Here is a 21,664-nt window from a genome sequence, read left to right as displayed (position 1 = left end):
AACTAAAACCACCCAGTGGCGACCTTCGCTGGGTAATTCACTCACGGTGCAAGACACGTTGGAGCTTTTAACAGGTGCTGAATCTGGATCACCTTTAGACCCATGCCCTTTGAAAATCATCAAAATGGTCCCAGTCCCTATTGCTCTATATCTAACCCCCATTTTTAACGGTATGTTTGAGGGTGGGCAGTTTCCTAAACAATGGAAGACGGCCTCCATACTACCTCTTTTATAAAAGCCCAGTCTTGACCCTCAGGATCCGAATAACTTTCGGCCTATTTCCCGCCTGCCTCTGCCTGCCAAGTTGGTAGAAAAAGCAAAGAATAGACAACTTAGTGCCTTCCTTAAGAAAACTCATAAGCTTGATCCATCCCAATATGGTTTTAGGGAAGGACACAGTACTGAGTCTGCTTTGATTAAAGCCACAGAGGATATTAGAGCAGCAGTGGACCAGGGAGGTAGGGCAGCCCTGATCCTGTTAGATCTTTCAGCCGCATTTGATACGGTCCATCATGGGCTTCTGATGGACCGTTTAAGGAAATGCGGGGTTCAGGGCAAAGCCTGGGAGTTGATTAACTCCTTCCTCTCGGACAGAAGCCAGATAGTTGCACTTGGTAAATTTCACTCAAAATCTTTCTCTTTACCATGTGGCATTCCGCAGGGGTCGTCTTTAAGTCCGACCCTTTTCAATGTTTATGTAGCTACCCTAGCTCCAGTTATTAGTAGCTACGGGTTTGGGATCACTGCGTACGCAGATGATACACAAATTGTGGTATCACTGCTACCTGGCAAGGAAACAGGAGTGGACACGCGTTTCCAGTCATGTATGGTAGAAGTAGGACATTGGATGGCAAGCGATTGCCTAAGGTTGAACTCGGATAAAACCGAGGTGATGTTGTTTGGAAACAACCCTAACTTCTGGACTCCCTCTTGGTGGCCGGCTTCTCTGGGGTCTCTCCCTACCCCAGTTGAGAAAGTTAAAAACTTGGGTATCCTGTTAGATGTGAAACTTTCTATGGGTCCCCAGGTCAAGGCGGTTGTTTCCAAAACAGGTTACATCTTAAGAACATTGAAAAAAATCCTGAACCTGCTGCCGCCAGATAGTCGTAGAACAGTGGTCTCGGCCTTAGTTTTATCAAGGCTGGACTACTGCAATAGTCTATATTTAAACATACAGCAAAAACTCTTGTATAAGCTTCAGATGCTCCAAAATGCTGCGGCTAGACTTCTTACGGGTACTCCCAAATTTGCCCCTATCTCCAATGTGATCAAAAAACTGCACTGGGTCCCGGTTGGGAACCGGGTTCAGTTTAAATCACTATGCCTGGTGTTTAAAGCTCTGCATTGAGAGGGGCTTGACCATCTTAAAAGACAATTTCAATGGTACACCCCACCACTTCTGCTCTGTTCATTAGAAGCAAAATTGATCACAGTCCCGACTACTAAAAAGGCCCATTGGGGCGGACGTAGTTTCATTTTCGGCGCGGTAAAATCCTGGAATAAATTGCCTTTTCATTTAAGAAATGCCAATAATCTGCTTCGTTTCAGAAAGGACCTGAAGACGTGGCTGTTTATAAATTAACCCTCCCTCCCTTGGTCTTGCCCTTGGAGAAGTAGTTAGCGCCAGGACACCTATCGGGTAACCGCGCGCTTTAAAAATCGCCTTAACATAACATAACATAACATAATATATATATCTACAATGGTGTAGCTAGACCTTTGGCTGACCGTGGCGGTCCCTGCGTTTGCCACCCTGCGACAGCTGCAGGTAAGAGCGAGGGGTGCTGGCGATCCCTGCTTTTCCACCCTGGGACGACCAGGTAAGAACCGCCGCCAAAACTCGTGCCGCCCAGGGCAAACCTCCCCCCACCCACCCCTTTGCTACGCCACTGTGTATATATGTCAATAGGACAGCCATAAGGTTAAATTCACTAGTGCTCCAGTAACAGTGACATCAGCACCGATATTCTAATACAGGGGTCCCCAGCATAGTTCCACAAAGACATGATCTATGTCAAATTTTTAGGCTATCCATGCAAGATAATTATACAATTTGTTATTCTAAATGGATTTCCCTTCCATGGTCAGTCATTATTCTGTAATTGTGGCATTAGGGCCAATTCTCCTGGACCTATTTTGAACATCCCTGCTTATAGACTAAGGTTTGACATGTATAATTTCTTAGCTGTCTTTTAATGCCAAGGTTAAGGGTGTGAAATCAGTTACCAGTAGGATAATGCTCACAGATTGCTGATTCCAGGACCTACTGTCAGAGGAAATTCATGATGAGTGGATGAACAAGTTAAAGATCCAATAATAGGTTGAGCATAAGCAAAAAGTCTTTAGTTCTCTTCGGAAAATCAGAAAGACTACTTCAAAACTTAGGTGGGTTGGAAAGATGTTGCGCTGTGTGGAACTGTGCACATGAAGTGTTCTGACGGCGCAAAAAGTGTGAGTCTGTAAGTTGAAAATGTTGTGACCGGAGGACCTTACTTATTTGTAATTACATGTAATATAATTAAAATCAAGCAAACTTACAAAATGAACAAAACACAGCAGAAAACAGAAGAGAGACTTGTCTTTGTGTTTAAGAAATCGTGTGTTGACTGTCAGATGTATATGACAGGATTCTGTGAAGTTGGAAATGGGACAAACTAAAATGACGTGTACATCTGTCATGTTGGGTTCATAAATGAGCACTGCCATCCAGTGAATAAAGTCTCAAATTCCAGACTGACATCATCAAGCAACATTCTCAAATACCTTTTATGGGTTGATAGGCTGAAAGGGCTGCATCAAGTAATTATCAGAATTACCTGATAAGCAAACTAAATTAGCCGTACCAACCTGTCAAAGTTACCTCGGAACCCCAGCTGCAGCTTATAGTAAATGACTCGTATATTATTTAATTATGAGGGTGTTGTCTAAAAAGTAGAGCCCTCTCCGATTTGTAAGCCACTATATCAATAGCGACAGATTCGACATTCACTAATATTGCATTGACCACTATACACCGAGGTGAGATATTAACTATTCTTTTTTTTTGTTTAATAATTGTTATTGAGTTTTAGAGAAAAGAACATTAACAATAACATTGATACAATATCGATATTAAATACCAACCAGTAAAGAGAAATAGAGCATAGTCAAGTACTTTAGAGAATAAAAAAAAAAGCAATACCAGTTGATAAATATATATCATATTATATTCTACAACTATGAAGTATGAAAGAGGGAGGAAAGAAGAAGAGAAAAGGGAGAGAGAAGAGAGAAAAAAAAAATATATATATAAATAAAAATAATAATAATAATAATATAGTAGCTAAGATATAGGTGTATGCATAGAGAGATATGAAGTGAAAAGTAGCCACAGTAGATCCGATTTAAGTTTCTGGGATAATGAGAGAGAAGAAACATTGGCAACTCTGTGTTCATCATATATAAAATTCCACCATGTTAATGTTGATAATTTAGAGGTGTATTTTCAACAAGACAGGATCACTTTAAATGCAATAGCAATGAAAAGATCAAGTAACTAGGTTTAGGGGAAATATTGACAAAATCTGGTGAAGCAGTACCAAGGAAAACATTTTGCGTTGATAATGGAATATTACATTGAAATATTTCCATACATTTTGCCACGGTAGATTCCCAAATTTTCAACACATTGGAACAATCACATAATTGGTGAATTAAAGTCCATGTAAAGGAAAAATAAGACCAGCATAAATGAGAGGAGGTGGGAGAGAACTTGGTTATACATTCAAGAGTAAAAAGAGCTCTGCTATAAATGAAAAATAAAGATTGTGTAATATGAGCTGCTTTGGATGTTTTAAATAGTGTAATCCAAAATGTATCCCAAGTAGGGGCATGGAGTGAAATGGATAAATCTGCTTCCCAGAGAAGCTCGTTAGATGTTTTGGATCTTTCAGTGATAGGTGACAATAACATCTTTTTTTTTTTTTTAATTTTTTTTTATTATTGAATCATCATCAATCTTTACAACTGTAATCATACATATTTCGAGACTTAAATTGATCATATAGCACAAAAAAAGGTAAATGAAGGAGAGTAGAAACAGATACGCAGATGAGAGTAAGAGATACCGAGCGTGGCACATACAAAGAGACAAATAAGAATTCAACCCAGTCTTAATGATGAGATCAGTATACCAATCTTACAATCCATCTAATATCGTTTATCATTCCATCCTTGATTGCCATTCAGCTATTGGTGCCCAGATTTGATTTCCCAATTTTTTTAACTTCCTTCCCCTTTTGTCATAGAGTGCTTTTCCTAAAGTATATATAGCCAGGATGCGCGATAACCACTGATGAAACGTAGGTGGATTTGGATCTTTCCATAGAGATGCTATACACAGTCGACTTACAGTCATAGCCAAAAATAAAAATTCATAACATGCTACGTCAGTGCCGTCTTTAACCACCCCTAATACCATAACTTCATCTGTTAATCTGATAGAGATCCCAAGTGCCCTATCCATAAATTGTTCTATCAGTTGTTTATACAGATCTAGCTTAGGGCACGCAGCAAACATATGGATAGTGTCTGCCTGCGTACTCTGACATCTAGGACAGGTTATACCACTTGTTCCGCCCCAGCAAGCTATTCTATAAGGGGTATGATATAGTTCAAAAAAAGTCTTGTAATATTGAGTTTGCAAGTTTGCGACTCTTAGAATTGTGTTAGCAAGTTTTAACGACTTTTCAGGTTCGGTCTTTTCTAAATTTAACTTTCTTCTCCATTTCTCATAAGTATTTACTTGATCATCCTTTTTATGCAGACAGATTACTTTATATAACTGAGTTATTGTGCAGCTCCCTTCGCTTCTGATCAGCTCCATTATTTCTTCTTTCTTAAAATGTATATTGCCTGCTTGTTTTTTTCATAATACTGATCTGATCTGCAAGTATTTAAAGAAGTCTTTACTCTCTATTTTATGTTCTCGTTGTATTTTTTCAAAAACCATAATACCCGTACTATCAATGAGATCTCCGATTACTTTGACCCCTAGATTATCCCAGCGTTTCATTACTGGGTCGTGGAACACTCCTGGCATAGCCGGATTCTTATAAAGAGGGGTATAAAAATTCATTCTTCCCATAGCTATCTTTTTCCGGACCATCGACCATACTGACCAAGCTCCCCCCAAAGTCTTAAACCTGGTTTTTTTATAATAGTTTGGGTCATAGCACAATAACGATCCTTTAGATCCCTCCAGTATCAGTTCGTAGATATCTGGGATATCACCATTATCTCTCCACCTGTCTTTTATACTCCCTCCCAATAATCCCTTTATGTACTGCAGAGCTGCAGCAAGATAATAAGCCTTGAAGTCCGGGGTTGCTAACCCTCCCCTTTCTCTTGATAGGGAGAGAAATGCGATAGCCCTGCGTGTTTTGCCTTTTGCCCATATAAATCGATTAGCAATCCCATCGAGTTCTTTAAACCATGCATTGCCAAATCTTAAAGGGATAGTGCGAAATAGATACAATACTTTAGGCAGAAAATTCATTTTTATTACGTTGGATCGGCCTATCGTTGTTAAATGTAAATTATTTATTTTGTCTAAACTTTCCTTAGCTTTCTTTATCACGGGGCCTAGATTTTCTTCCACTATCTTAGTTATTTCTGCTGTTATGGTAATTCCAAGGTAGGTTGCACCCTTTGTTACTCTACTGTCGGTTGACACAGCATATTCGTTTACCACTATCTGGGTCTTCCCTGCGTTTAATTTATACCCCGATAAGGACCCGAAAGACCTTGCTTCCCTCTCTATTTCTCCTAATGCTGTTGTAGGATCAGATGTAGTGATAGCAAGATCATCCGCATACCCCAATATTTTAGTGACATATCCATTTAAGATTATCGGAGGAATACTTCCATTTAGCTCTATTCTTCTTATAAATGGATCGATATATAAGGCAAAAAGTAGTGGAGAGCAGGGGCAGCCTTGTCTCGTCCCTCGTTTGATCTTTATTAAATCGCTCTCTACCCCCATTACCCTCAGCCTGATAGTGTTTTTTTTATATAGAACTTTCAATGCCTCAATACAGCCATTTCCCAATTTTGCTTTATGAAGTACTGTCCAGAGGAAATCCCACGAGACCCTATCAAACGCTTTCTCAGCATCTAGTAGTATCAAGGCCATAGGGTCCCGTGAGACTGCCGTACCATCAAACAGAGTGCAGACTCTCATTATATGATCTGCCGTTCCTCTTCCGGGTATAAATCCGTGTTGTCGAGGGGAGACAATCTTGCCGACAATCATACTCAGCCTATTAGCTAAGATCTTAGAGTATATTTTAGAGTCACTATTCAAGAGGCTGATTGGCCTATACGACCCAGGGTCTTCAGAGGGTTTATTCTTCTTAAGAAAAACTACCATAGTTGCCTCCCCCCAAGTACTAGGTGGTGTTGCCCCCCCTTGTACAGCGGCCATTAGCTTGAGGATATCTGACTGTAAAATATGAAGAAATTTTTTATAAAACTCCATTGGAATTGAATCTGGTCCGACTGCTTTTCCGGCAGGGAGTTCTTTGACCGCTGTCTGTATTTCTTCTACAGTAAACCCTAATTCTAGATCATTTTTATCCTCTATTGATAGTCCCTCGACTAGGGCTGAATCTAAGTAACGCACTATCTCTGCGTCGTCAGGTTTGCGATCATTGGAGTATATCGCTTGATAAAAATCGTGCATGACTGTGCAAATCTCTTTAGGCGTTGTAGCGATAGCACCTGTACTAGATATCAATTTTTTTATATCTCCTTTGGTGATTGCTTGACGAGTTCTGATTGCTAAGAGTTTCCCAATTTGCTCGCTAAACTCATATTGAACTTGTCTCCAGGCCAGATATTTCCCAGTGGCTCTTGTTGCAAATATTTCCCCAACTGCAGATTTAGCTATCGATAATCTCTGTTCTATCTCTGACAGATCTGATTTTTTTTCGCTAATTGCCTTTGTTAGTTCTTCTTCTAGGGCGGCAACGGCTCTGATCTTTCCATGGATCTCTTCCCTATTCACTTTGTTCCGTCTGACAGAGTAGCTAGTGGTCTCTCCCCTGATGCCCGCTTTCATAGTGTCCCATACCACCGCTAATGAAGCGGAGCCTCTGTTTATCTCTAGAAACTCCCTGAGCCAATCTTCCATATGTTTAATATAATTATTATCTAATAGCAATGCTCTCTCGAAAGTCCAGCTTCTTCTTTCCTTTTGGACATTAGGCCATGCTATGTCTAGAATTAAAGGATTATGATCTGACATCACCCTCGGCAGTCTAGATATTGTAGTGATAGTAATTAGCGAGGGTGATATTAGAAAATAATCCAGTCGTGCCGCCCTCTTATGTGGTATTGAATAATAGGTGCTGCCACCCCCCGGAGGATTATCCTGCTCCCACCTGTCGATCAATCCGTTGTCTCGCATTAATTGAATCAGAGCTCTGTGGCTTTTTTTTTTCCTTCCAGTGAATTTATCAGGTTCGTTTGGCCACAGGCCGCCTAGCCCATTTAGATTCAGATCCCCGCACAGAATGATTGGCAAGGGCCAGCTGGTTAATTGGGCATTAATATTATTTATCATCTCTGGATCATCTTCTGTTGATGCGTATACGGAGCATAGCGTAAAGTTATGCCCCTGTGTTTGACACTCAGCTAGAACCCACGTCCATATTTATCTGCCTGCTGCCTAGTTGATGTGATCGTATTTGCCCGAATTAATATAGCCACACCCCGAGTTCAGACTCCTTGTTTTGTACATGTTAATAATTGAAATCCCAATTGTCCCAATAGATGCTTCTGGGACCACTCTATGTGTGTTTCTTGCAGGCATAAAATATCTGTGTGTACATATTTTAAATACTCTTTCAAATCTCTGCGTTTTTTTGCATTATTTAACCCACATATATTTATGGTAACTATCCGCATAATTTTTGATTTATTCTCCTATTTCTCCCCCTCTTGGAAATGCAGTATTGTGTAAACTTGAAAGTTGATGATGATTCTTTTTTCCCCCCCTCCTCAATCCCCCTCTGTCCTCCCTAGTCCCTCTAACCCCCTCCCTCAAAGACCCCCCCCCCCTATTGAAGCAAGTGTACTTGTTGTCCCTATGATGAAGTCTGGCTCTCAGCCTCCCTATCCCATTTCCCCCCCCCCCTGTACACTATCTCCTTACCACTCTCTCCAATGCTTCTCACCCCTACTCCTACCCCTTGTGTCAGCCCCATTTATGCCTACTCCTAGATATAATATGCTATAGAAAAAAAATAGATTACATAGTGGATGCTTTTTTTTTTTTTTTTTTGTTGAACCCTCCATTAATCACTTTAAATCTTTTTAAATTTTTACTTTTACACATATACATTCATAGGGCTGATGCCAAAAAATAACTTAGTCTTTTATATTTAGCCTAGAGCTTCAAGACCAGATGCCACACCGAATTGCCTTTAACATACCACTCTGGTTATATTATCATTCCCATTTGCCCAGGCCCAATATCGTGAAAAAAGATCAGAAGATAGAGCTACTTTTATGTTTTAAGTCACTTCACTGGGAAGGAGTGGTTGCAGATCCAGGGTTTTTTTTTAAAGAGTCAATGTAAGACTTTGCTTGTATTTCAGAAGTGAAGGTTCTGGAGCTGTTGTTGTACACTATTTTTAATTTTGCAGGGTTCATGAGGTAAGCTTGCAGCCCCATCTGCTGACAGGGTGTAATCAACTCCCTCAGCCTCCAGCGCCTTTCCACTGTGTTATGGCAATAATCAGGCGTGGTGAAAAAGGACTGTGCTTCGAACACACGCTTCGCATTAGGTCGGGCTTTAGAATAGACCTCTTCCCTTAGTAGAAAGTTGCCAAAATATATCAAGATCGCTCTTGGTCTATGAGTGCCATCTTGAGCTCCCGATGGGCCCTTCTTTCTGTTGACTATCGGGAAACGGTGTACCCTTTGTAATTCATTCTCCCAATTCCAGTGGTTTAGTTCTGGGAATGCTCCCTTCATTAGCTTTAACACATAAGCCTTGATATTATCTCCTTCAATTCCTTCTTCAATGCCTATAATTCTTAGGTTGTTTCGCCGCTGTCGATTTTCTAAATCTTCTAGCTTCCATTGAGCGTCTGTATGCTGTTTCTCGAACCCGTTGATTTTATCTGAATTTTTTACTTGGTTATCCTCTACTAAGCTGATACGCTCCTCAAGTTGTGCAACTCTTGCATTTGTATCTGTACATATTTTTGCTACTTTTTTATAGCACCCTGTAGATTTTTAGTCACCCCTCTGCTTTTTTTCCCTTCGGTCTTAATGTCTTCTTGGACTTGTTTTATAGATTGTAATATCAGCTGTAATGTGGGAGTTTCTAAAGTTACTCCTCCTTGCGGTGGCAGCTCAGGATAGACTACACGGGTAGTCGAGTAATCCCATTTTAATGCATTATCCCCATTGCTTGCTCGCCTCTGTCCAGGGATAGCCTTCTCTTTTGAATGTGTGTCTCTTTGTCTTTTTGATAACCTTTTCCTTCTGGTAGCTGTTCCCTTCCCCTTGAGATTCTCCCTCCTGACGTGAACAGGAGCCGGAGGCCTCGCTGATATTTGTGTCCTCATCTGTATCCCTTTCGAGATCCGAGGGGGTTCCTAATGAACCGTCCGTCACCGAGAAGAAGTTGTCCACAATATCCTGTGTGTCCTCTGGGCCACTGGGGCTGCTACTAGCTATAGCTTCTTGTACCAGTATATTTGTTAATTTTAGGGTTGAGCTAGGTGCTCCTGTCATTATGCTCTCACCAGTATCACCATCCGAAACCTGGCCGTCTTGTGAGATCATCAGTTGACCTATGCCTCTATCTGGCGACTCACTGGATGTAGTTAGTAGCCCTGTGTCGTTTGTTTGACCCAGCTTCTCCCTCGTGTCCATTATTTCCCCCCATTGTGTTTCAATAGCTAGCTGAGCGGTATGGGGTAATGCACATTCAGAATGTTTATCGCTATTCTCCCCAGGCTCTTTGCTCCTTGCATCTCCAATCATCTTTATCTTTTCTTTGGTGTTAGTTACGGTTGCGGGGGAAAAGAAACCCATAATGGTTTTTACACCCCCAGTGTTCACCTGTGCCAGTCTCTTCCCTGCTCTGGTACAGCTCGGACCGGGGGCCTCCTCAATATTCAGATTGCTATTGTCCCCCCCTCTCTCACCTGGAGTGGAAGCAGGATTATTGACTTTCCCCGTAGTTTTCGAATCGGGTCTCAATCGAGCTGGCAATGAGGACTTTACTGCCACAACCGATATCTCTGCCGCTTGTTGCTCTGTCTCTGTTGCTTTTCCCTTTCCTGTCTTTGCATGCTTAGGGGCCATCTTCATCCACAGATAACTCCAGGAGTCTGACCAGGAGTCTGACCGACGTATCTCACCCTCTGTGGTTGCCCCGGCTTCGATTCCTGATCTCCTTCTCGGAGCTCTGTGACGCTGACTGCCGGATCGTGCTCTCTGAGCTCCGCGGTTCAATCTGCTTCCGCTGCTAGCTTGGTCCGCGTCGTCCGCATCGTCCGCAGCGTTCGAGGCTTTACCGCAGGAACGCTGATGCAGCCGCCGATTCCGCCGATGCCGCCGAGTCTGCAGCTCCTCCACGAGCCTCCCTGTTTCAAGTTTAAGGGCTGCCGCCAGGGTCTTGAACGCACTCCAGACATCCAAGCCAATAACATCTTATAGAGAAATGCAGCCTTGAGTATAAAGTCATGAGAGATGTTGTATGGCATTGTAGTGGGAATAAGTGGGGGAGAGTTTGGGGAAAATTATTAGTTGTAAGTAAGACTGCAAAGAAGACGATATTAATAAACAAATAATAAATAAACACAACACCCTTCTCCTTCCAGTGTTTATAGTAGAATGATTTACTTCTAAATTTGTTATACCAACTAGAGGAGGACAAGAAACATTGATGAGGGTCAAAACCTATAGAGAATAAGGTATGTAACAATTGTTGGGAGTATTTCAGTATAGGGTTATTTGATATAAAAGTGCAGTTAAACATATAAATTATGTTTTCAAATGAGAAATCTTCTAATAAAGAGAGTTCAAATATAATCCATTGTGGCATGGGAGTATCACCAAATTCATGAGCTAAGGCAAAACATTGTCTAATGCAGAATGATATAATTTAAAATCAGGAAAACAAACTCCACCCTCATTCTTGGGATGTTTGAGTTTAGCTAAAGCAAAACGGGGATGTTTATTATTCCATAGAAAGTGTTTGCAGATTGAATTAATTACAGAGAAATAAGACATGGCAATCCTAAAAGGTAACATAGACAATGTATAAAGGACATGAGGAACAATCATTTTCCAGCATTGAATCTTTCATAGAGTCACATGCTTGAATCTTCCCCGTCGTCATGGTGGGAATCTCACGGTATTTAAAATATAGCAGTATAAAAGAAAAAAATCATGTAAAACCAATGCAAAGGGAACCACATTTTGTTAACCTATTGTCCTCCTTATAAGGTCCAACTATCAACCAATGATACACCAGCCCTGAGACCACAATCCCCTGCAGAGACACCATACCTCAGATTTCTACCGCACGTCGTGTGAGAAGGAGTCTCTCTGAGCTCTGCTCAGTTTTCTGAGTTGGTGAAGTTTTGACCCTACTGTTTCCACTTCAGAACTCTCTACAGAGAAGAGGTATTGTTTTTCTTCATATTGTGAGGATGTCTTAGGGCTCTAAAAAGATATTATTTAGACCCTGCAGATATTGTGGGAAGGTTAGACTGTTTTCTGAGGACCCCCACAAAGACTGTTTATACTTCTTACATCCCAACCATGTTCCCAGGGCTTGTAAACATTGCAGGACTTTCTCTGCGAAGACATTAAAAGATAGAGAGGCATGTTTACCTCTGTGGCTACAGAACAAGAAATCCAGATCAGAGTCTGGATCAGATGTTGAAGAGGCTCATTCTACTCCAGAGCGCAAAAGAAAGCTGGAGTCTGCTTCTAATTAATCCGATTCCAAGAAGTTTAAAGTCTGTAAGACCAAGGACATTTTGCCAGCCTCTTGGCCCTCTGTGACCATGTCCCACAGGAAGTCGGCGTTATCATTCTCAGTGCCACATACTCCTCTTAAAACACCTGTGGGAAAAAAGACCCCGTCGACGAGGGCAGCGAAATTGTCGACAGTCAGTCCCTCACTGACGATATTAACAACGGCAACTCTGATGACAGCGTAGACGAGGACGGGGGTCACAATTCCGACGACCTCGTTGACGATGGTTTTCAAATTGCCAATGATAAAACACTTGTCGACAGGGATTACTACTAAAAGGAAGCCACTGTCGACGACCTCGTCGATGGAGACAGAAAGGATCTCCATGACGCTGGAATCTGGAAGGAGGTCATCAGAGTTGACATCTTGGAGTAAAATCTGACCGCTTCCTCCTACTCATTTAATGGAAATGCAGGACTCAGAGGAGGAGGGTCTGTTTGGGCCTGCTTATAGTCCACCCCAGCTCAACATAAATTGCCAGGATACAGATAATGAAGACGAATATCAGGACAAGTCGTAGTATTGGGAGGCGGATTTCTCCTTTGAAGATCACCCACCTCCAAAATCACATAGATACAAATCTTTTCAGGAGAGTTATGATTTTGAAGAAGACGAAGATAATCCTCCGCTACCATGGGAAGATACCATTTCAGTGCCAATCTCGCTGATCACGGACCTGAGACACATGGTTAGCGACTATTACAAACGCTTCCCGGAAGCTAATGCTCCACCGCCTACCACCCCGAGTAAGCAGCAGGGTGCACCTTCTTCCGAAACTACACAGCTGCCACTGGTTACACAGAAGGCACTACCTCCAAGAGTTATAGCCATCAGAGATAACTATATAGAGAGTGATGTAGAGGACCAGCCAGAAGAGGGAGAGCCGATTCAGGATGTGGTACCTGTGGGTGATGAATGGGACAACTACGTTGCACCATCCTCTCCTTCCCCCTCACCAAATTCTCTGCCGGAAGACATTGGAGGGTTTCACGAACTGCTGGAGCGGGCCTCAAAGAGGTTTGACTTACCTCTTCCCGTGAAACAGACGGATTGTTTTTCATATGATTTTAAGGATTCCTCTAGGAAATAAGTTCGGGCATTTCAATGGTGAACCACATATAGGAAGAAAGTATAAAAATTATGAAGAGTCCGGCTTCAGTACCTGCAGTAATTTCGAGAATGGAGAAAAAATATAAAGCCCCGTAATCGTCTCCAGCATGTCCAATCGGCCATCCAAGACCCGAATCGGTGGTCATGCAACCAGCGCAGAGATGCTCTAGGAATCCTACAGCTTGTTCTGCTCCTCCTAATAAGGATGGTAGAAGACTGGATAGTAAAGGAAAGAGTTTCGCAGTAATGGCGACTACATCCATCAAGGCATCAAATTCGTCAGCCATATTAGGGCAGTGCGACGGCAAATGTGGTCCGCTTTTGCACCTTTGTTAGATCATCTTCTAGTCGTTAAGAAAGAAGAGGCAACACAGATACTGCAAGAAGGGGCTAGGGTAGCCTCAGAGATCATTGATATAGCCATGGACATCTCATCAGTGGCTTTCAGACAGATGGCAGGAGCAATCGCTTTACGCAGGCAAGGATGGCTTAAAGCTACTTCTTTTCGACCGGAGATTCAAGCTAAGATTGTCGACATGCCCTTTGATGGCGAAAATCTCTTTGGAAAGCATATAGATGATGCTCTTCAAGGGATTAAGGCTGATACTTGGGTCACTACAACAGCAGCGATATCAGTCCTTTCGAGGTAGAGGAGGAAGAGGCCAATACCAACAAAAGCCGTCTTTTCAGTCCTATAGATACCAACCCTACTAACAACAGGGTTATCGCCAGTATGCAAATCAGCAGCAATACCGATCACATAATGTGCCATACCAACAACAGATGGCGAGAAGAAGACCTGCGGCAGGAGGAAAGTCGCAAGACAGTGGTAGACGTCAGTGACACTTTCAGAGCACCACCCTCCTCCCTACAATGCAAACCTCATCACAACCACTACCTCTCTCAATATTACCAACAATGGGTAGCAATAACATCGGACAAATGGGTTCATTCATCAGGGACACACCCTAGAGTTCATTCAAAAACCTCCGACACGTCCTCCCATCCCCAAGAAACCTCATCATCTGACTTTGCTAAAGAAGGAGATCTCAGATCTCCTTCTAAAGGGGGCAATAGAGGAGATTCCTCAACAACATTGAGGAAAAGGATTCTGCTCCCATTTTCTCCTAATAAAGAAAATAAATTCCAAATGGAGGCAGGTAATGGATCTAAGGGGTTTGTACAAATATTTCAAAAAACAACTCTTCAGAATGTTATCCCTACAAGAGATTCTCCCAATGTTAAACAGAGGAGACTTTATGACATCATTAGATCTCTTGGATGCGTACTTTCACGTACCTATTCACGCCAAACATTGACGTTATCTAGGGTTCGAGGTGGCGGGGTGCTACTATCAGTTTAAGGTATTGCCCATTGGTCTCCGGTCAGTGCCAAGGGTGTTCACAAAATGCATGGCGCCTGTGGTGGCGTTTCTGAGGCAGCAAGGACATCACGTCTATCCTTATCTAGACCTACATACCATTCAGCTCAAAACTCCTTAACAGCTTGTCGTTGGCTATTCAAAACACTAGGCCTAGGAGTTAATGTGGAAAAATCCTCCCTGGTACCGTCTCAAACTCTACAGTTTCTAGGGGCAGTGCTGAACACAAGAGAGACAAAAGCATACCCATCAGAAAAACGCATTAAAAAAATCCTAAAGTTGGTGTCTCAAATACAAAGAAAAGAGTCTATTTCAGTGAGGATGTACACAGCCATGCTGGGGATGCTCTTATCCTGCATTCCACTGATTCCAAATTGTCGGCTTTACATGCGGCCACTTCAGAAACAACTCGACCTGCAATGAATACAGGCTCAAGGATCATTCGAGGATCTCGTTTTTATCACTCTACAAATAAGGAAAGCTCTGTCATGGTGAGGGGTAAGAACGAATCTTTCAACAGGTCTACTATTCGAGCCTCAACCTCCCAGTTTCATAATGATAACGGATGCATCTTTGCAGGGATGTGGAGCACATGTACAGTACCTGGAAATTCAGGGTCTCTGGAACACGCAGGAAGCACTGATGCACATCAGTTTTCTGGAACTAAAAGCTGTGTTTTTAGGTCTACAAGCATTTCGCCCCAGAATCCATGATTCCCCAGTTCTAGTGAGAACGAACACCACTACCACTATGTTTTACCTGCTCAAGGAGGGAGGAGAAAAGTCTCAAACTTTATCCTCTCAGGCTCAAGAAATGTTTCAGTGGCTACTAAAACCCAATATCACTCTACAGATTGAACATGTTCCAGGAATCCACAACACGTGGGCAGACTCCTTAAGCAGATCCTCAAACTTCTGCTACGAATGGGAGATGGATCACCATTGGATTCTACAAATATTCAATCAATGGGGAACTCCAGGTCTAGATCTATTCGCAACATGAGAAAACAAGAAATGCAAAAGGTTTGCAAGCCGATTCCCTAAGAAGGGCTCGTGGGGGAATGCTTTTCAACTACGATGGATGGGAATGTTTGGCTACGCATTTCCGCCGTTCCCTCTAATTCCGAAAGCAATACGCAGGATGAAATCACAACCGTGTCATCTGATCCTCATAGCACCGGCATGGGTGAGACAGTTTTGGTTCACAGAACTTCTGAGAATGTCTGTATCCCCTCATATTCGATTTCTGCCTGTACATGATCTGATATCCATGAGCAAGGGACAAGTGGTGTATCCACAAATAGGTTCTCTGAATTTGTAGGCTTGAAACCTCATGACAAGCAATTTCAATCCCTGAATATCCCTCAAGACTGCCGAGATATTCTCAGTCACTCAAGAGCAAATACCACCAAAAAAACGTATGCTGCAAAATGGTAGAGGTTCTGCCAGTGGTGTTTGGATCACTCTTTACACCCGTTGCAGTCAACGCCCAATCAAATACTGCTGTATTTTCTGCATTTAGCCAAAACAGGCTTAGCCCATTCCTCTCTTAAGGTGCATCTAGCTTTAATTTTGAGGTACCGGAAACAACCGGGACAGGTATCTCTTTGGTTGGCCAGAGTAATAAAGGAGTTTATGAAAGGACTCTTCAGAATATTCCCACTAATAAAGAGACCCGCGAGCCCTGGCAACTCAACACGGTTCTTGCACAGCTGATGAAGGCACGTTTCGAGCCTTACCATAAGGCTGACATAAAGTTTGTGTCCTGGAAAACTGCACCATTACTAGCCCTACCATCGGCCAGGAGAGTCAGTGAAATACAAGCTTTTTAAATTTCTGAACCCTTTATGCAATTCAAGAAGAATAAGGTGGTGCTGAGAACTAATCCAACGTTCATTCTGAAGGTTCCAAGTTCATTGCATCTGAATGAACATGTGGTTCTACCTACATACATTCAGGAGCCAACGTCTCTAGCGGAAAGTTCCCTTCACAAGCTAGATGTCAGACGTTGCTTGAGATTTTACATGGATAGGACAAAGACATTTTGAAAATCAAATCAATTACTTATTGCTTTTGCTCCTCCCAGGAAGGGGTATGCTTTGTCTAGAAACAGTATTTCCCGATGGATCTCTTAAGCAATTGCCTTTTGACATGAGAAGGCAGGAAGACCACTGAATTCGAAGGTGTCGGCCCATTCGACAAGGAAGATGGCTACTTCTGCTGCATTGTTCGCAGGAGTGTCGCTCCCGGACATCTGTAGGGCAGCGACATAGTCGAATATCCATAAACTACTGTTTGGATACAGCATGTAAAGGAGATTCGGCGGTGGGACAGGCTGTGCTCCGTCGACTGTTTCATTAAGGTACTTTTTCAGAATTGTATGACTGTATATACATAAATATATGTTAAGATTGCATACGTATATAGTTATATATATATTGAGTCTTTAATGTTTTGACTTTTGGCGACAGACAAACTGCTGTATTTTTCTTCCTCTAGTAGGTTGTAAAAGTGGTTATTAGGTTCAAAATGAGAAAAGGGTTCTTGCCCTTAAAATGCTTTTTCTGGAAATTATGTACTGCTTACTATTCCGATTCAAATATTTGAATCTATGAAAGATTCAATGCTGGAGAAAAAACAAGTTACTTACCTGCACACTGTTGTTCTCCAGTATTGACATCTTTCAAAGATTCACATGCCGCCCGCCCACCTCCCCGTTTTAAGGCAAACCACTCTAACCTCATGATGGGAAGCTTACACTACACTTGTGTTTGAAATCTGAGGTATGGTGGCTCTGCAGGGGATTGTGGTCTCAGGGCTGGCATCTCATTGGTTGATAGTTGGACCTTATAAGGAGGACAATAGGTTAACAACATTTGGTTCCCTTTGTATTGGTTTTACATGAATTTTTTCTTTTATACTGCTATATTTTAAATACCGCGAGACTCCCACCATGACAATGGGAAAGATTCAGGCATGTGAATCTATGAAAGATATCAATACTGGAGAACCAAAGTGTACAGGTAAGTAACTTGTTTTTTATCTTAATAGTATCCAGTCTACCCCACCATGATAAGTGGAGAGGAGACCATGCGAGAAGTAATATCTGGAGAGTGGTTATTAAGGCATTAAACAAACAACGAATTGTGTTTAAAACAGTAGAGGAGAACCATATTCCAAGAAATGTTATTTTGGAAGGACACCAAGTGAAATTAATGTTAGCAAACATATATTGGTAGCATGAGGGGTTTAAGGGTAACACTTCTGTTTTGGAAAAATTAAATTTATATCCAGAGATGCTAGAGTGTAAATGAATTTCATGTAAAAAGGGAGGAAGGCAGGAGAGGGAGTTAGACATATACACCAAAATTTTCATCAGCATAAGCCGATAATTTAGTTTCAGTGGAATTATTTATAAAACCTGAGATAAGTGGATGAACATTGATGCGTTCAAGGAAAGGTTCTAAACACAAAACAAATAATAAACAGGAAAGAGGACATCCTTGCAGTGTACCTCTATGTAGCTGAAAATATTTGGAAAAATGGTTATTAACAAAAAAACTAGCACGAGGAGCAGAGTATAATAATTTTACAAATTAAATGAAATTGGGGCCAAATCAATACCATTGAAGAGTAGTAAACATGAATTGCCAATTAATACGATCAAAGGCCTTTTCGGCATTGAGAGACAATGCAGCTGGAGGGGATTAATGTCTTTTACCCAAAGCAATGACATTAGAAAACATTCTAGCATTATCAGCAGTCAGGCTGCCCTTAATAAAACAAGGCTGTTTGGTATTGACCAGTAACAGGACAATAGTTTCAAGATGCGAAGCAAGGATTTTGGCAAATATTTTGCAATTATAATTAATTAATGAAATAGGACGGTAGTTTTTACAAAGGGAGTGATCTTTATCAGGTTTGGGAATAAGGACAATTGGGGCTTCTAGAAAGGAACCAGTGGCCTAAGATTCTGGGACAAAAGAGTTAAAAAGTTCAAGAAGTTTAGGGGTAAAAATGGAGGAAAAAGCGGAGAAAAATTAAACAGAAAGGCCATCAGGACCAGGGGCCTTGGATTTTGTAAGGATCTGATGGCATCTGTTATTTGCTTAGAGAGTTATCTCAGCTTCCAATAAATCTGATTTTAGGTAGACCATTAAAAAAGGCATGCATATTCTGTTCTGAGGGGTTTGTGTCATCAGAGTACAATAACTGGGAATACTCTTGAAAAGTGGTAGAAATATCTGTATCAGAGTATGCTCATTTAAAATGGGTCCAATATTTTTACGTTCAGATTTGATTTTCCAAAAATTGGCCAACAACTTGCCCACTTTGTTTTGACCTCCATGGTTTTTAGATTTAACTTTAAGAAGGATATTGCAGGCATCAACAGTGGCAAGTTTGTTAAGAGCAGACTTGGCTTTAATTAACTCATAAAGTACCAAGGAGGATTTAGATGAAAAGTAAGTTTGTTCCAGTGTTTTGAATTGTTGTAGTAAAGTTGTATGCTTTCCATGGTTGTTTTTTTTTTTCTTGCTGTGTATGCTATAGTGAAGGCACAAAAAGAGGCCTTGAAGGCATCCCAAGTGTTGGGGACAGATGTGTCCGAAGGTTGGTTAATTAAAACAAATTCCAGAAATTGGGATCTGGTTTAACCAGACCATAAATATTAAATAAAAATATTTCCCTGTTATGGATGATAAACTTAGCCATTACCCAACGTCCATTATTATCACATAGGGTTGATAAAATTTGTACATGCAACGATTTATGAAAAAGAAAAGCAACGCCACCTTTACGATTGATCGCAGGAGAATAAATGACTTTGCCTACCCATTGTCGTTTTAATTTAAATTATTCTACATTATTACAATGAATTTCCTGCAAAAGAGAAATGTGTAAGTTCAATTTGGACAAGTGAGAGAGTGCCTTTTGTCTTTTAACAGGATGTCTCAGACCACAAACATTCCACGAGACAGCGTTACACATATTGGGAAGTGGGATGAGAAATACAGGGATACAGTTGATACGCTGCATGGACACTGCTGAAAACAGAAAGAAACCATTTATTAAAAAAAAAAAGCAACACAGTATAAACAACAACAAGTAATAAAGAAAAGAACATTCATCATACAGTATAAAAAAAAGAAAGAAGAACAACTAAGAAAATAGGAAGAAAAAGTGGTGGTAAGAATAAGAGATAGATCAAGGAAAGAGATCCAGATCTAAGACAAAGAGTAGAAGAAATAAGCATGGGGCATAATAGCACCAAGAGCAAGAAGAGCGGCAGAGGGAAACATACTAAGATATAAATGGGATAACAGCCATGCAGAAACAGTATAGAAAGAGGTAGAGAGACCATATAAGATGACGTTTCACTTTTGCTGCCTTCAGCACACAGATGAGATCTGTAAATTCCAAAAATAACATTATAATTTCTCTAGGTCTAGTAGAATGAGGTTGAAAATGACCAAGAATGTGTGCACATTCATTGTTCAATGGAGGATCATGTTGAAGGTCCAAAAGCTTGGGCAGGAACTTTTTCAAGAAGAGGAGAAGGTCCGGCCCTCCAAATTTTCTGGTAAGCCATATATATAGAGGTTATTATGTCTATTTCGATTTTCAAGATCCTCAGTATGCAGCTTGAGTCGTTGGATCTCTAGCTCCCAGATAGAAATCATGGTAGTGGCATCATGCAAATCACTTATATGTTGCTCCGTGTTGAACACCTTCGCTTCCATATTAATCCATCTGTCCTCAATGTGTTGGATTTTCTCCTTAGTAGCGGAAATGAAAGATTTTAATCCCCTCACCTCATCAAGGATAGTGTCAAGAATAGGGTTTTGTGATGACAGAATGGGATTGGGGGGGTGTCAGTTTCCAGCCGCTTGGGTTTTGTGCCAGAGGATGAAGGCTTGAGTGAGGCTAAAATATCACTGGCCATAGTTGCGTGACGAAGAGGACCATGTGCCAACTTTGGTTACGGACTGAGCCTGCCCATATACTGTATGATCAACACGTAGAAGCATGCAGACATGAAGGAAAAATATTTATAAGCTTGTGTGACCAATATCCAGAGCGAAGGAAGTACTAAAAAAATATATTCAGAGACCCAGCATGTGATATACAAGGCAATGTCAATATAGAAGATGCTGTGTGAAAAAGCAGAGGAAAAAAAAGCTTTTTTTATGGCATTTATGAAGGGAGAAAACATTTAGATGTAGAAAATGCTATAATAAGCATAGCAAATAAGCTGTAAAGAGAATAATTGCTGTGAAGGGAGAGAAGAGAAAAACGTTGGAGGGTGTTTAATTCTTGAAATGCCGGTAATTGTTCACCAGGAAGCCATGGGACACAAGAAGCGGGCTTATGTAATAGCGGCCACTCGCGTCTGAGGAGCGGCATTCACCGCAGTGGCTCCGGATCAATAATGTTTGAAAACAGAGTCGGAGCAGCTCAAAATGCCACTCCGACCTTCGGGGACAACATAGGGAAAAGCAGCTGCTCCCAGGTCTGGTGAAAAAAAGGCTGCAGGTATGGAACAGAGCCCCACTAGTCATGTTTGACCTGGGCCCCGGAATGGCTTGTGATAGCCCTGCAGATGATCAGGGGGTCCTCGTGCATCGTCACTCCTAAAATGTAATCACGCAATAAATGCAAAGAGCCACTATAAACAATGAGACGTACAACAACTTGTAGCACACGTGGATAGGCTCACAACGGAAGGCTTCCATTGATGGGTGAGGAGAATATATGTTAAGTTGGACATTGGAACATGCATACGTTTGATGATCAAAGAGGGCAAATTTTGCTATTCTAACCCATGGTTTGGTGTTTTTTTCCAAAAGTGGCACCGTGCCCTGGATGTCCAACCCCCATATCGAGCAACAGCGAAGAACTGAAGCCAATCCTGAAATTCATAATTCAAAAGTTAAATGAAGGAAATGGACGACTAAACCTCTTGAAACTAGAACAAGTAGAGGGAGTTACTTCACAGGTGAGTACTTGTCCATTTTCCTCAATCTTTGGGCGACCACTTCAGATGAACATTTTGTCTGGTTTATTATGTGGATTCAGAAGAAGAACCATCATTATGTGGGGATTGAATGAGGCACTGGCATGAGGAGG

The 21,664-nt window shown here is 41.5% G+C and overlaps 1 protein-coding gene across 2 annotated transcripts in view; it reads left to right on the top strand.

The window, feature by feature from the left end:
• The window catches only part of LOC146785927 (uncharacterized), a 671,075-nt gene that overhangs the window by 527,443 nt on the left and 121,968 nt on the right, over nucleotides 1-21,664 (top strand). The window contains exon 7 of one of the 2 annotated variants that reach the window (XM_085635326.1): nucleotides 21,385-21,533. The exons of the other annotated variant lie outside the window; for it this stretch is intronic. Coding sequence (XP_085491452.1) covers nucleotides 21,385-21,533 — 149 coding nt within the window. The remainder of the gene's footprint in view (nucleotides 1-21,384; nucleotides 21,534-21,664) is intronic. 2 annotated transcript variants of the gene reach the window in all.

Source organism: Triturus cristatus, chromosome 11 (assembly GCF_964204655.1).
Source record: "Triturus cristatus chromosome 11, aTriCri1.1, whole genome shotgun sequence".
Lineage (NCBI taxonomy): Eukaryota > Metazoa > Chordata > Amphibia > Caudata > Salamandridae > Triturus > Triturus cristatus.
This window is presented reverse-complemented; position numbering and strand designations above follow the sequence as displayed.